General features: G+C 54.6%; 1 protein-coding gene across 1 annotated transcript; it reads right to left on the reverse strand.

Moving 5' to 3' along the window:
- Positions 1–272: 272 nt before the first annotated feature.
- Positions 273–2,221, reverse strand: HES1 (hes family bHLH transcription factor 1). The gene is made up of 4 exons (XM_058812357.1): positions 2,023–2,221; positions 1,838–1,933; positions 1,669–1,756; positions 273–956 (listed from the first exon to the last, which is right to left on the reverse strand). The coding sequence occupies exons 1-4, from the start codon at positions 2,128–2,130 to the stop codon at positions 472–474; spliced, it is 777 nt and encodes a 258-aa protein (XP_058668340.1). The 5' UTR covers positions 2,131–2,221; the 3' UTR covers positions 273–471.
- Between the last annotated feature and the right edge of the window lie 14,075 nt (positions 2,222–16,296).

Consider the following 16,296-nt stretch of genomic DNA (forward strand, 5'->3'; position numbering starts at 1 on the left):
AAGAAGCAGTAATTACATCTGCCCCAGGGCAGGGAGAGGGGCCAGGTGATTTCACAAGACAGAGGGGACAGAGGGTCTGAGTGACAGCTCCAGCCTGGCGAACAGGACAAGGAAGCCCTGGAGCAGCAAGATCCACAGGCAGCCAGGAACTGGGGTCCTTCCTATGCACACATGCCAGAGCTCAAATTTTCTCCAAAGGCCTTCCAAAATGGAAGGGAAACTTTTATTTTAAGAGCATTCAAAAAAAAAAAAACAAAAAAAAAAAACCCCACCCAAAAAACAAACCCCCAATCTTTGGTGTCACATAAGGAAAGGGAGGAAAGGAAGAAAAAAGATCTCGTGTAAAACACGAAACACTGTCAAGGGAGTGCTATGGTACAAAGGCACAATCCAATATGAACATATAATCTATGTACAGCCGTGCCAGCAGCACGGGGTGCATTGCCAAGTCCAGTCCAGTGCCCACCACGCTCACCAGGGTCTCCAGACCGAGTCGGCCGTGCCAGGTGGCGGGCCTGGCGGCGAGGCAGCAGTGGCAGCCGTGGGTGGGCCGCCATACAGAGGCAGCACAGCTCCACCAGGAGCAAAGGCAGTGCTGGGGATGAGGAAGGCAAACTGCCCATCAGAGGCCGGCAGCAGCTGGAAGCCACCGTACACCTTGGCCGCATCGGCACCCGGCTTGCAGGGCATGCCCGGGAGCGGCCCCACGCCCCCGCCTGGAGGAACCAGGGGTGGCCCAAAGGCTGCGGCCGGCGGCAACGGGGGCGGCGGGGGGGGCGCAGGGTAGTTCATGGTGTTGATCTGGGTCATGCAGCTGGCCAGGTGGCCCAGGAGCCGGGTGCGCACCTCAGTGTTGACGCCCTCGCAGGTGGAGAGGAACCGCGTCACCTCGTTCATGCACTCGCTGAAGCCGGCTCGGTACTTGCCCAGGACTGTGGGGTCTGTGCTCAGGGCAGCTGTGGGAGGAGAGAGGCACACAGCAGTCAGCAGGCTCCACAGGGAAGAGAGGTGCACAGCCCACCAGCATTGCACCCTACAGCCTCTCTGAGCTAGGAATCCAGATGGGGAAAGCAGTCCCTCTGGCAGTATGTCTTGTGTTCCCAAGCACCAGGATTTCAGACAGAGAGCACAGCCCCTCTGCTACCAAGTCCACCAGCACCAAGGACCCAGTGGGGAATAGATAAGTCCTAAGAATCTCCTTATGTCTCCATATACCAGAGACCCAGGCAGGAAACACAGTACTTCCAGTGGCTCTTGTGCCTCTCACACTCCCAAAACAGATCCATGTTTTGGATGCTAGCAGAGGGAACTCAAGCTGGGATTGCAGCCCTCCATGTGCCCTCCAGCACCAGAAACGCACAAACAACACAGTGACCTTCTCCTTATTGGGGACACTAGCACAAAGCATGATACCCCTCACCACCCCCAGTAGCAGGGATAGAGCACTGTGCCCCCCATGAAAACAGGATTCAGGTGCGCAGGCGCTGGCACCAGGAATACAGGTACAGAACACACCTCCCTCTCCTCCATCACTCCCCGGGGATACAGGTGCAGAGCTCTGCTATCCTCCCCACCGAGCAGGCAGGCCGAGTGTGTGATGGTCCCAGCCCCCGGGCTGCGGGCAGCGCCACCCCAGCTCCCTCTCTCCGGTTCCCCCTCGGGACTCACCAGTCATCTGGGCTCGCTGGAGGCTCCGCAGGTGCTTGACGGTCATCTCCAGAATGTCGGCTTTCTCCAGCTTAGAATGCCGGGAGCTCTGCGGGAACAGGCGGGGTTCAGACCGGCCCGGCAGCGCCGTTTGCCCCCGCACCCCCCGCCCGGACCCCCCTGCGCTTACATCCTTTTTCAGCGCGTCCAGGATGAGCGTCTTCAGCTGCCCTAGGCTCTCGTTGATGCGCGCCCGCCGCCGCTTCTCCATGATGGGCTTGGAGGACTGCAATAGAGGCGACAGTGAGCGTCCGGCACGGCTCCGCACGGCGCTGCCCGTTCCGTCCCATCCCATCCCGTCCCGGCCGCTCTTACCTTGCGATGCTCCGCCGCCGTCTTCGGCTTGTCGGGCGTCGCATTGACGCTGGCAGGGGTGGCGGCCACCGGCGAGGCGCTGCTCTTCTCCATCAGGTCGGCCGGCATGGTGCGCCGCCGGGAAGAGGCGCAGCGGCGGCGGCAGTGAGAGCCGGGCCAGGCCGTGCCGTGAGGGAGCGCTGGGGGCGGCGGCGGCGAGGCCGGCGGGGCGCGGGTGCCGCGCGCCCTTGGCCGCCCCTACTTATATAGCGCGCGCCGCACGCGCGCGGCTCGTGTGAAACGTCCCCCGCCGCCGTTCCCACACTCGCGCCCAGCCAATGGGCGCCGCCCGCACGCGGCCCCGCTCGTGGACGGCGCCCGCCCATTGGCTGCGCGCCGCGCGGCGGCCGCCGGCCAATGGCGCGGGGCGGGCGGCCGCGGTTTAACCCCTTGGGCACCGCCCGCGGCGGGGGGGGCGCGGGGAGCGCCGCGCTAATTACCGGGTTAATTGGCGCCCGTGGCAGGCGCGGCCCCGCCCGCTCCCCTCAGGGACCGCCGGCCCCGAGGCGGGCCGCGCCGTGGGGGGCCGCGGCCCTCCGGGGTGATGGCCGGGACGCGGCGGGCCGGGCCCAGCCGTGTGGCCGCAGCCCAGCTACTGTGTGCGGGGGCTGCGGCGAACCGCGGGGCGCGCCGTGGCGGCCGCGTCCTCCCACGGTGCCCGCAGCATTGCCGCGGTCACCCAGAGCTCCCCAGGGCAACCCAGGTCTGCCCACAGCAGACCGGCTCTCCCCCCAGGTGTTCCCACGGCCGCCCGGGCAATGCCAGCGGGGCTGCCCCTGCCCCTGCCCCCGCAGGTGTGCCTGGGGCTGAGCAGCGCGGGGCACGGGGAACGGCGCAGGTGCGGGGTGGCACACTGGGGCGGTGGCACACTGGGGCGGTGGCACCGCGGGTTCTGCTGCCCGGGCTGGCAGCGCGGGCACGGCCGCGGTAGTGCGTGCGCTGACATCGGGGACACAGCCGAAACCGCAGGGAGGGAGGTGCCTGTCCCCCGGGCCTGGCCCAGCCGCCCTGCTGCCACCTCCGGCTGGTTTGGACAGTTTGTGGGTTACTTAAAAAAAAAAAAAAGTAAAAAAAAAAAAAAGTATTTTGCCTGGGGACTTGAATCCTTTTTTTCTCCCCTCCGCTTGACTGACTTTCTCACACTCCTATTCCCATAGTCTGCCAGCTAGGCCTGAGTCATCCTGCCAAGAACTAGACCTGGCCTATTCAAAAATGTGCTCACTCGCTCTTTCTCTGTCTCTCTCTCTCTTTTTTTTTTTTTTTTTTTTTGAGTATACACAGTAATGTTTTTCCACCTCCTCTTGTACCTGATCTGCACCTGTACAGGGCCAATCCCACACGTATCACCCGATCTTGCCTTTTCAGAGACCGTGAGAAAAATAAAGTTCAAGAAAGAAGAGACATGTTTGCAGATCTCACCGGTGCAAAGCCTTCGTCCCTGCAGAGGCTTGCCTGCTGAGCCTTCAGAGTTTAAAAAAAGAAAAATAAATAAAAGGGAGAGTGTCATGTTTAAAACTGCGGAAAAGTTCAAATCCAGGCTTTCTTTTAGCTCCTTGATGGAGCCACAAGCCCTTTGATTAAAAAAAAAAAAAAAAAAAAAAAAAAAGAGAAAGAAAAAAAAGCAGCCTTCAGCGAGCAAGGTTTAACTTCAGATGAAGAGTATTTGAGGTAAGTTTCAATTATCTAAGCAGCTGGACAAACTCGAGTGAGGAAAAGACCGAGACTGCACTGGGAAGTCAGTGCCTAAAAGCACTTTCACACTTATCTTGGTGGGGAAATCGGAGACACCACATTAGCCTGAAAACTGCAGTCTGTTTTTGGAGAGCTGAGAAACTCTCCGCTGGATCAATATTTCTTCTAGTGCTGATATTTGCATATATTGGTGGGGAGGAAAGTTATGGCAATTACTGAGCCGGTGTTCCCTCTCCCTCCTGCGGGGATTCGCAAAGGGCTGAGGAAACGCGGCGCTGAGCAGCCCGGTCCCTCCGGCCGGAGCGAGAACAGGCTGCAATTATGTCTGTGTTTGTGGTAGCCCAGGAGCTCCAAACCGCCCGTAATTGCCGGCAACAGGTCGGTGTCTCTGTGGGACGGGAGCGGGGCAGGCAGCAAGGGCATGCTGTCATTAGGGCTTGCCAGCCTTCGCCCGCACCTGGGAACGGCCTGGCAGAGCTCCCCTGGCTCGCTGCAGAGCCTGCCGGGTGCCTGTCCCGTCTGGGCTGTGTGGGCACTGAGTCTGCTTCGGCAGAGCCTTCTGAGATGCACCAGCGAGTGCTGCCCGGGCGGCGGGAGCAGCGACACCGCCGTGTCCCTGCCGTGTCCCTGCCGTGTCCCTGCTGCACATCTCCTCCTCCGCCTGCTGCCGCTGCGAAATGCCTTCATGTGCAAGGGTTGTGATCTCCAAGCGGAAGCGCGTCTACTTGTGAATTCCCCAGGGATCAGGAGAGGAAGGGCAGGATTTGCATGGAAGGATGTCTCTGGAAGTGAAATGGCTGAGGCCAAGTTTAGGCTGGAAGGCGGTGGTGGGGAGGTTTTTAACTGCTGAGGGGGTCTGGAACTGATCCTCTGGGCATCTCTAGCCTCGCCTGCTCTTGTGAAAGAGGTGTCAAGGGGGACGTGAAACTCTGAGATAAGGGACTGCCCCAAGGACTGGGATGTCCCTTGTCCCACAGTCCTCCCAAAATGTTTTTGCTTTGCTCCAGCAGTCATCTTGGATTACAATTTGGGAATTGTCCAAAGCAGATTTGGGAAGAACCTTTAGACAATGCATTAGGGCTTTAGTGACTGGCAGAACATCTTGGAGGAAAAATGTGCTGGCAAGAAAATTTAGACTAGTCCTGGGCACAGGCCCAGGGGTGGGAAGGAATAAAATAGGATGCTGCTGCTGGTGCAGCACACAGGAGGTGAGGAGGTGGCAGGGTTGGCTGTGGCTGCTCTTTGGTCCTTTAGGAAGCAGCCAAGATGAGCAAAATGTGCTTCAAGAGATCCAAGTGTTTTAATATCCAAAGCTAGAAGGATCCTAGGAAATGCAGAAAATGGAAACCAAGTTGCTTGTAAGAGCTGGATTGCAAGCTGGATCCCAGGGTTGCATAGCAAGCCTTTCCTCTTTGGGTCATAGGCTGAAAACCTAGCCTGGCCACAGCTCAAAGCTGTCACCACCCTGAAGGCTGGAAAACAAGTGCTGAGTCTCAGGGACATGTCCCTGGCACAGGTGTCTCCTCTGGACAGCCCTGCACACATGCCTCTGCCTGTAGTTCCCATCCCAGAAGCTGTTGTGCAATCCATATCCAACCAGCTCCCCTGGGAGGAGTGATCTCAGAAGCTTTGGGTGCAGGTTTCAGGATTTATTTCCCCTCTATAAACGTTTGCCAGGTCTTTGGAACAAGGTCACTTTCAAACTGACTTCCTGACAAAGCTCCCTAGATGAATCAAAGCTTTCATGGACGTTGCTCCCCTACACACCAGGTCTTTGTGGTGAAGAGGGCAACCTCTGTGCAGCAGTGTCACTGCCTGGCCCCCTCCATGGCAGGAGCAGCTCATTTTGAGGCAGCAGTCTGGTTTTATGGCAGGTCCTGCCCTGTTGCTCCATTGGGAACCCATTTCCCCGAGACCTGCTGAGAGCTGGGGTCCCAGCCCTGCCAGAGAAGCCTCGGGGTGGGTACTGTGTGGCAGCTGCTCCCCAGAGCTGGCCTCTTTCAGCTGTTCCCTGGCTGCTGCTGCAGAGGAGAGGCTGAAGTGTTTACCCATTTTACTCCTCACTGTGTGAGTCAGGCTGGGTGTGTTTGGGGCAGCTCTGGCCATTCTGCAGTGACACCCTCTTGCGTGGAGGGAGCATCCTGGCCTCCAGGAATTGGTGCCCTTCATTCTGTTGCTCACACTACTAGAAGAATGGTGTACACATCCCTGTGAATGGTTCAGGAAACTGTGGGATGAAGAGGCTAAAGCTTTGCTTGAGTAGCAAAGTGCCAGTCTGAGAAACTCCAGAGTCACTAAGGACAGACAATGATGAGCCATTTTCATCTCCCCAGCCCATCCCAGCCCAGGCTGGAGCACAGCTCTGTGCTGAGAAAGGCTCTGGGACAAGAGCCAGGATACCTGGATCTCTTGCTAAGCTGATTCCTCTTGGCAGGCTCCTATCCTGCTGAACCAAGGAAACGCTGCCGGGGAGCTGGCGGGGAGGGCATTTTGGCAGCTGTGAAATGCCACCCATGTGGATGGGAATTCCCTTCCTGATACCCACGGCGTTACTTCAGAGGTTGCTGGTTTGGCTAGAGCGGCCACAATGTGCTAATGGGCATGAGATGGTGCAGCCCCAGCTTTCCCCTGTGTGCCTTTCCAGAGCCCCAGCTCCAGCCTGGTCCTCTGCTGGCAACCAAGGCTGGGTGTTGGCAGGCACTGCAGCTGGGAACAAGCTCTGGGAACATCCCTAAATTTCCTGTGGGGCTTGGACTGGTATCTGGCACTGCTGCTACCAGCCAGAGGCTGTGAGCTGCCTCACACCCTTCTCAGGGATGCTCTTTTCATGCAATATGCCCAGAGTTCACCAGGCCACTGGTTTGCAGTCTGCTGACCATGACAGGGCAGTCCCACTCCAGTACAACAGCCAGCATCCTTGGCAAGATACAGGAGCTCCAGGCAGAGGGACAGACAGCTGAGCCTGCATCCCTCTGAGAACCAGAAATAAATGCACAGTCACTGCCACGCTCCACAGTGGAGCAGGAGCATCTCTGCTCTCGCTCACTCCCTCTGTGGTGGGAGGTGTTGGCAGTGAGAGCCGAGTTATTTATTTATTTATTAAGATCCCACTTGTGTTGCTGCCTGAGGCTGCTGGTCTCTGTGCTGGAGCTGTGGTGCTTGCGTGCTTGCAGGAAATGGAAAGACTGCAAGCCATGAAGCAGGAGTGAAAACACTGAGTTTGGCAGTGGTGGGAGGAGAGGGTATGAGGGCTCACTGGCACAGATAATGTCCCTGTCCCAAACACTGAGCAGAAGGAACCCTCCTGAGAGCCAGATGAAGGTGGGTGTGCACCAGCTGCACATCCTGAGTCCAGTCTCCAGCTGTGTTGCTGCAGCACTCCTGTGCTGAGCCCTCTGTGATCCCTGACATGCTGTGGCTGCAGGAAACCCCGCAGGCTGTTCCAGAACACGGCTTTTAAGTCAGATCAGCCCAGCAGTGCGGTTTGCAGCCCAGCTGTGCACAGCTGGCTCGGCGCAGCCAGAGGATGGGAAGTCGTGGGCGGGAGCGTGGCGGGGTGGGAGTCTCGCCAGCCTCTTCAGCGCAGGGAGCCTCAGAGCAGGCTGGGTGTGGCAGCCTGCTCTCAAATTCCCAGCACACAAGCCCTTTTCTGTGCCCCCTCTGCCCTCTTCCCCTGGCCCTGCTGGCACCCGCAGCCAAGGGCAGGTGGGAGCCTTGGCATGTGGTTCCCTGGGGACTCAACCTTCCCCGATGTCAGGCTCATGAATCCCACAGGGCCAGCCCTTGGCCACAGTGTCTGTGCTCTTCTGCAGAGTGATCAATCATATTTTCCAACATAGTTCCTTCTCCTTGGTATTAATCAGTCCAAGAAAGCAGCCTGGACTGATCGCTGCCATTGAGCTTTCTGCTAAATTTACCAGCTGATCATCATCTCTTCTCTTCATGCCATGAATTGGCAGCAGGGAGTGTGTTGTGTAAACTTCACGTTATCCTCAAAACCCTGGCAACCGCAGTGATGCAGCAAGAAAATATTTGGAATCTTTGGGAGGTGCTGCAACAGGCAGCCCTGCCTGGCACTGGGAAGCTCTGCTGAGGGCAGACAAGCCAGGAGTTGTGTGCCCACCAAGGGTGGGGACAGATGTCTCAGCCTCCCTGGTCTGACCAGGTCCTGAAGCCCTTGGGACATCAGGCATTTCCCCTTGACAAACAGGATTGGTCACAACTTGCCAGCCCTCCCATTTCCATTATTCCTGTATCCATTTAGTCAAGAAAACACAGGATACTTCATGGTGCAGTGCTTTCCTACTGCAGAATGGCGCCTTTGCAGAGCCAGCATCTTTCTTGATGTGTAAGTAGATGGACTCAGATAAATCCAGGGTACAATGAATAATTTGCACTTGGTGCCTGATCTCCCTGGTGTCTTTAGTTTTTAGTTTGGCAGCCTTATGGAGAGCATTAGCCTATCTCACTAATATTGAAATGTATACATAATCTGAATCCTGTAAAATCAGTATTCATTATTCAAGGTGGTAACAGAGCCCAAATGAGTCCTTTAGCTATATCAAGAGTATCAGGACGATCACATGTTACTTGGATTAGCAACCTCATGCAGCCGCGCGGTTTCCCCGCGTGGGCAGGGCGGCAGCACCCGGTGCCGAGGAGCGCGGCCCGAGGCTCCGGAACGGATCCCGCCCTGCCCGGTGCCCCGGGAGCGCCGGGAGCGCCTCCATCGCGCCAGAGCTCCGCAAGTGCAGGTGAGCTGATGGGGCGGCGTGCCAGGGGGACACAGGGACGGTGCATTTTTCTTTGTTTTTCTGCCCAGGGCAGGCAGGGGGAGGAGGGGATTTGAAATCCTCGGTTAGCACACTTTGACAGCAGCGCAGGGTGTGTGCTAGAATGGAGTGGTTTCTCCTTTATTTTTCTTTTCCTGCTTGCTGATGTGTAGCCAAAGCTGCCCATTAACGCTTTGGCCGTTGACAGGTGTTAGCAAGGGGTGGGATTTTTGGAGAACTCCTGTGCATTTTCCATTTGCTTTGTCTGGTGCACGGCTGCATGTGCTGGTCCAGAGCTGTGTGCGTGCCCTGGTGCCAGAGATCACGCTGGAGAATCATCCTCATGTGGGCTAATGTGAGATCTCTTGCGAGCTAGTCAAGAATTGATGTGTTACTAATTGCTGTAATAGAAAATACTATCCTTTAGAGGATGTTGTTGTTTTATAAACAAGGGGATAATTTACAGTTCAATTGCTTAAATCATACGTTAATTGCTATGTGTAATGAATAAATACATTTGCAAGTACATTTAATTTGCACAGTTTCCAGAAGTCTAGACATTAAGAGGCAGATCATTATTTGATAAGTAATCTGGAATGTCGTATGAAATGACATTTATTTTCACATGATGAAATATCCTGAAATGAGATTTTGAGATCCTTGTCCTTCCTTCCTTCTTTGCAGTGAAGGGCAGTGTTGTCATCAGCTGCCTCAGAAATGTGTCCAGGCTGCCTGGGAACACAGGGGAAGGCAGGAATCCTCCAGGAGCAACACAGAGTAGAATAGCAAACTTAGCTTTATGCAGATGCAAGTTTTTAATATTACAGAATGTAAAGAGAGAATATAGAGCCAAAAATGGGGGATGTCTGCAGTAGCCTGGGAGGCTTCACATCAGTTCTAACTGATGGCAGGATGGCTGTGGGGCTGTGAGGAGCATAGGGAGTACCTGAGGAGGTGAGCTGGAGTATTGGTGATGAAAGGGAGGCATTAGTGCTGCTGCCTGGGCACTGGTGAGAGCTCAGCCCAGCGTGAGGATGCAAGCAGAAGCAGCAGCAAATAAACCCAGCAAAGGGGGCTTTTGCAGCCTGCTGCTGGTCATGCGTGCCCGGTGGCTGTTGCTCGCACCACGGGAGGCTGCAGGAGTCTGTGCAGGAATCTGTGTCCTCTTCTCCAGGGAGTGAGGAGCTCTCCCTGCTGCTGGGGCCAGGCCTGGCTGCTGCTGCCCAGAGTAAGAGGCCCTGCAAACAGAAGGCACCTGTGCTTCAGTTGCTGATACTGAATAATCTTGGGCTACTGGTGCCCTTTCGCAGGCCCATATCTTTATTGGAGGCTGTTAAAGCCAAACCTCCCAACAGCAATAACATGACTACAAAGCATTCTAAGAATAAAGTACATGGGAATAAGGGAGATACTGAGATCCCAGCCAATTTCAGTACAATACAAGTCTGAAGTACCTTATAAAGTTAACAAGTCAAATTTAAATGTATACAAGGCTCAGGAGCATACAGGAAACAGGATTGGCCAAACCTTCGAAGGCCCATCATTGTCTTTCAAAACATCCACTGAAGGCTCATGCCATAAAAAAGGTGCATTCACATGGCTGAAACAGTGATAAACCCGGTGGAAAAATGCCAGCAGCCAGAGTGGGCAGGGATGCTCCCTGCAGGGATGCTATGGTGGCCCAGCCCCTTGTTACAGAGTGCTCTCTCTGTTGCTGCACCACAATAAAAGAGGGTTCTTCTGGTGTAAATCTGGGGAGTGTTCAGCAGGTGACTGTCTCCAAGGCAAGAAGTAACCCTTGTCCCTGGCTTTATGACAGGTCATCCAGCCTCTGCAATCTTACTGCTGGAGAGGTAAAAAATTATCTCTCCTGCCTTGCCAAGCACCATCTTCATCCCACTCCTGAGCAGCACAGGCTGCAGCCAGGAGTGCAGCACATTGTGGTGGCTTCCCTGTCCCCTGTGACGTGAACACCCTGGATGCCACAGACAGGAGAGGACAAGGAGAGAGCTAGGAGAGACTGCTTGTGCTACATGCCAAGGAGCTTGTTCCTCCTTTCTCAGAGCTGAAAACACCTGTGGGTTAGAAGAGCCTTCTGTAGGCATCTGGAGAACAGTTTGTGAAGTGTTACAATGTGAAAACTATGCCCAAAGGTCCCAAGCCTGCTCCTGTTTAGCTTCCTTGAGTACCAGATTAAGAGCCAAACCTGATCATGAAATGCCAGAGACCCAGAGCTCTTCCAGCCTGCCTGAGTGGTGTCAGTGTGGGAAGCTTACATGCCTGATCTTTCCTTCTCCTGTGTATTATTTGTGTTTAGCAGGCTGTATTCTGCCTTCATCATGTGCCATTGTGTGTTTATACATTTTACACATCCATTTGGAAGCAAGAACCAGTGCCACAGGACTCACCAACCAGCCACACTCTCTAGCAGAGCACCCAAGCAAGCTGCATTGCAAACCGTCCAGAGACTGCAACAAAATGGCAGAAAAGTCTCAGGAAAATGCCCTGCTACAAAGACATTGGAAAATCAAGGTTGTTTCATGGCTTGTTTGTGAGCATGGAGCAAAACCACCCTGATTTGGTGCCTCTGAAGAGGCCAGCAGAACTGGCATGCATGTTGCAGGACTTGGCGTGCAGGAATTCATGAACCATAAGGCCTTGTCAAAACTAATTTTTAAATAAAATGCAGTGTCCTAGCAAAACACATGCCTGAGACTTAAACCAAAACCAAAGTACAAAATGTGGTGTTTAAAGGCTGGGTTCCATCTCAAGTGAATGAATAGAAGCCACATGCATTCATCTGAGATCAGATGTTGGCGTGATCTGAAGTTGTGCTCATGGAGGCTGCAGTGAGAGCGGGCAGAGGAAATCTTCATCTCCTCCTACAATCCTGTACACAAGATCAGCCTTTCTGCACTTTCCAAGTGAAAAGGTTTCTGTCACCAACCCTAGGCTCCCCAGGTGTGGGATGGAGCATCCCAGGGCTGCTCAGCTGCTTGCTCCACACTGTGCAGGCAGCAGTGAGGCCACTTTCACCCAGCCTGAAAACCTGGTGCAGACTGCATCTCTCTCCCCTTGCTGCCCACTGTGGGTTTGGGACTGCGAGCTCCCAGTGACACCACTCTGTAGCAAGTGTCCTGCAAAAGAGCCAGTATTGAGGCTTAACCTTTATTAATTGAGGAGAGGAAGAAATAATGCTGGCAAAATATTGTCAAATACTTCAAATTAATGATTAATTCTAGATGGAGAGATACTGTTTGATGTGGTCTTTGCTGGTTTAAACAGGAGAAGGGTGATTCACTCTAAAGGAATTTATAAAAACACAAGTATTTGCTCATGGACAATAAATACTGGGGCAGATAAAAAGGGGGATGAAGTGTTCGGTGTTGTGATAGCAACTCTGCTTGAGAAAACTTTTGACCTTCTCACATCCTAAATCAATGCCCCCCCCCCGCCTTGCTTTCCTCCAGGCCTGCTCTGGAGGCTGAGGGAGCGGGGTACGTGGGAGCACACCGGGCTTGCCCTGGGCTGTGTTGCTGGCAGGTGCCCCCGGTTCCCTCTCGTTCCCACAGGGAGGACAGGGCGCCCGCCGAGGGGCACAGGGCAGCACCCGACAGCAGTTTACACAATCTGTGTACACAGCCTAATCTGTCAATTTGCCTGTTGTAAAAGGAGGCGCATAAACCTGGTGCTGGAGCTGCTGTGGTTTACAGAGCTGCTCCACCTGGGAAGCTGAGATTTATGCTGTCCACTGGCGAGCGAGGCATCCCTTCCCATCCCACCCTGTCCCCTCCCAGTGCCGCCAGGCAGGTTGGCCTGGAGGGCTGGCTGCAGGCAGCAGAGAGCCCATGAGCAGCCCAGTGGGAGCAGCAGCAGAGGTGCTGTGCCTGCCCCACGGCGCCTGAGAGCCATCGGGTGGGTACCTGGGAGGGAGGGAGCTTGCTATCTACCTTTCCCGTGGGAATATGATGCAGTTGAGATAACCTCCAGACCTTGCTGGGACTCTGCCAGTGTCATTAAAGTGTTGACATCTGCTGATTACCCTGACATGATGCTGGTTTTATTGAGACAAGATTAGCCACTCGCACTTTGAAGGGAGGCTGGGCACACATGGTTACTGGCTGTCCTGTCAGAAAGGGCTTCAGAGCCTTTTCCATTCTTGTCTTTTTTCTTTATGAAAATCTAACTATTTATGCCCTAAAAATAACAGCATAGGAGTGAGGGCACAGAGCAGGCAGAGCAAAGTCCCTGAGCTGGTGTCCAGCCTTTCCATGTCTGTTGTGGGCTAGGCAGCAGTGCAGGGTGGCCCTGGTCACATCACCTGTCAGTGAGGGGCTGATGGAGCAGAGCTGATACCCACAGAGGGGCTGAGCCCCTGCCTGCAGCCATTCCCGCAGCATCGCCTCACAGGCTGTCAGCAAGCCTTTCATCACAGCCCCTTCTGACATCAGCCTTTCCAAAACACCTGAGCTCCTTGTGGTCCCTGTGCTCATAACACTTGGAAGTGACAGCAGCTTCTGGTTCCAATTAACCCAGGGGCAGTTTGGGGACTATCTGATTGCACTGCAGTGGAGGGGAGAGGAGAAAGAGCCTTTCTGGGAAGCAGCGATTGAGTGTGTGGGTGAAGAACTTCTGAAAAAAGCAGATGGTTTGTCTCTTTCCTTCCTCCTTCTTTTCCTTGTCTTTTTTTTTTTCCCTGAATTCAACTAAACAGACAACCCAACAGCACATTTTTCACCATCAAAGCTTTGCTGAAGGGAATTCTCCACTGCTATTTCATTTTTTCCTTATGTTCACAGATTGTAAAGAAAACGGCCTCTGGAGAGCAGGGAGGGCAGATCTGTCCCAGGGTGACAGCAGAGGACTGGCTGACATCCTTGGGGCACGACAGGCTCTCCCTGGCAGCTGCTGGCACTGGAATCTGGGCCACAGGGATTTGCCAAGGTCCATAACCTCTGCCTTGGACACCTGCACAAGGTTAACAACTGTGAGCAGAAGCTGCAGGCAGCAGGGGAAAGCAAGCACCAGTTCCAGGGCTGGCCCCACTAAGTGATGCTGTCCTGGGAGGAGATGCACTCACAGGTCAGCAGAGGCAGGTCCCACCTGGAGCCTTCCTCCCCCAGCCTTCCCACGGTCACACCACAGCCAGATATCCCTAATATTATGTCTCTGGGAGAAACAGGGAGGGAGGAAGCTGTAATCCCGTGAAATCCCAGCCCACACTGTGCCAGTCCTTTAAATTGCTCTCACATGCAACATGTTCAATGCCTGTTGAAAGAAAGGTGGTTAAAGGAGGAGATGTAAATGGAAAATAAGCTTGAAGGGCAGAGGGGGTTTGGAGAGTTCTGTCTTGTTAATCCGAGATCTGTTTTTTAAGGCCATTTTTAGACCTGGCAATGCAGCTGATTGCTGCCTGCTGTGGTGCCTGGCAGCACTGGTGTGCTGTGGGAAGGTGCTCTGTGGAAAGGAGGAGTGAGGATTCAGCAAGGAGCTGCAGCATAGGGAGGGACATGGCAGCCAGTTGTGCTTGGAGGGCTGGAGGATACTCTGTTGGCTCTGTTCTCCTTCCACCACTGACTTGGACACAAAAAGGGAGCATTTTCTTGCAAGGTGTGCTTCCCCAGCCAGGAAAGTGAGATGTGGAGGCTGATGTGGGGCCAGGAGCTCCTGGCATTGGAAGGTGGCTGGACAACATGCTTGCTACACATGCATGGCTGAGTCAGAGGAAGAAAACGTTAGAAGAGAATGGCAAAACTACTGGCAAGAAAAATGGGACTGAAATGACCACTGGGACCAAGAGGATTCAGAGCAACTCCCAGCTGGAGCAGTCACAGTCAGAAAATAACCTCATTGCTCATTGAAACATGCGCCACATGTGAGAGGGTCAAGGCAGCACGGACTGGCAGGGAGAGGCATCCCTTGCCCTGTGTCTCCATCACCTCAGTCACCACTGCTCACACAGCAGCACAAGCCTGCTCCTTGCCATAGGCTGGAGGAGGAGGCACTGGAGAGGAGCAGCCAGCCCCATGGGGTTTATCACTGGTATGTGTTGTGCTTGTCACCTCTGACATCAGCTCTGTGCTTTGAAGATGTCCTTTGCCTAAGGAAAAGCTGCTTCCAGCTAAAAGGCTCCAGACCCAGGACAGTGAATGGCAGCGACCCTGGGCTAGGGGTGTACTGAGGGGATGGTGCCACCCCACACTGTGATGCTGCTGGTAGAAATGGGCTTGTCCCACCTCCTGGGGCTCCAGAGTTGCTGACCCAAACGTGGCAGATTTTGGGTCAAGCAGGCTATTTTTGAAGGTGCTTCACTCCACATGTCATAGGGATGCCCAGTGAAAACAGGGCTGCTTCTCACTTTCTCCCTGCTGCACGCCAGGAACCATCCAGCCCCACTGAACCGAGAGTGGGGTCCGTGGGAAGGGGACACCCGTGGGGCTCTCGCTGGCAGCCCGACCGAGCCCGGCGGGGCAGGAGCAGCCCAGCCCGGGCAGAGAGCTGCTGGGTTTCACACCCGCCCGGCCGCGGAGCCGCCCGCTGCCTGCGCGCCCGCGAGGGTCAATTACCGCCATTACTTCAAGGAGTCAAACCGGCTGCCGGCAGCGCCGCGGAAAATCTTTGTTTCCCGTTTGGCTTTGTCAAAGGGAAGGAAAGAAGCGCCTGGGCATGCGGCGGGGGCTGAAAGAGCCTCTGCTCACGGAGGGCAGAAGTCAGAGGGCGGCTGGGTGCTGCGGGGGAGGAGGCTGCCCCGGGGACAGCCGCCCTGTGCTGCCAGTGCCACCGAGCAGCGCTTGGGGCTTGGGCAGCCTCCAGCACCCTTGGTCACTCAGAAAGGGCCTGTAAACAGCCCAGTGATTGTAGAGAGAAGCAAACCAGTCAGTGGTGGAGACAGCCTTTAAAAGTGAACGTGAAACCTTGGTAAGTTAAAAGTAAAGTTACAATAAAAGGGATTTAGAAGTCTGTGGAAGAACATGCAAAAGGTATTAAAACCTGAAAATAAACATATTTGCATAAATGCCAGGAGCAGGAAACCAGCCAACAAGCTGATGCAGGTTGTGAGTGATGAACAGAGCACCCTGGGAAGGCAAAGTCTCAGCAGAAAAGCTGAGTGGTGGCTTGAGAACGCTCAGACAGTGCCTGTCACCCTTCCTGCAGGGCTGTGCTAGGGGCCTGTCCCACAGCATGGGCCTGCTGGAGATGTCTTTCAACAAAATGAGGGGCTACAGGTGGCACTCATGGGGGACGAAGCAATGCCAGCCCAACTGGTGGTACCCAGCTTTTCCTGGCAGCCTAGGGCAGAGCGTGGGGAAGGAAACATGAGCTGCAGCCAGAGGGGCTCAAAGGATCTCATGGGCAATTTGGGAGAGCTCATCAATAACAGATCTGGGTCAATGCAGCACTTAGGGGAGACTCAGCACCACTTTGCAGGAGGAAGCCATACCTCACAAATCAGCCACGTCACCAAGCGTGCGGAGCAGAGCAATGTGCCAGTCATGGAGCAGTGACACTTCCAAAATGTTTTGGTTCTTTTGCCTTGGCACCTCTCCAAAAGGTCTGATGCCCAGTGGACTGAAGGGACATTCTCCTTGCATGGAAAAACAACTGGTTAAAAGACTTACAGACAGCAAAAGTAAAGCTGGCTGCTGAGGGAGACCTGGCATCAAACTGGAACAGTGAAGTCATGTTAAGAATATGTCCAAAACAAGGAGGAGGAAGCCTTTGCCTTCATCAGCACTGCTCAGCTGTGAAACCCTCGGCCACAGGCTGTAGT

The sequence above is a fragment of the Ammospiza caudacuta genome, chromosome 11 (genome assembly GCF_027887145.1).
Source record: "Ammospiza caudacuta isolate bAmmCau1 chromosome 11, bAmmCau1.pri, whole genome shotgun sequence".
Classification (NCBI taxonomy): Eukaryota; Metazoa; Chordata; class Aves; order Passeriformes; family Passerellidae; genus Ammospiza; species Ammospiza caudacuta.

Excerpts from the sequence above, each read along its gene's own strand:
- HES1 (XM_058812357.1), bottom strand. The coding sequence starts at position 2,130 with ATGCCGGCCGACCTGATGGAGAAGAGCAGCGCCTCGCCGGTGGCCGCC. Across the intron at positions 1,934-2,022 it reads CGGCGGCGGAGCATCGCAAG|TCCTCCAAGCCCATCATGGA; the intron begins GTAAGAGCGGCC and ends CCTCTATTGCAG. Across the intron at positions 957-1,668 it reads CCAGCGAGCCCAGATGACTG|CTGCCCTGAGCACAGACCCC; the intron begins GTGAGTCCCGAG and ends CTCCTCCCACAG.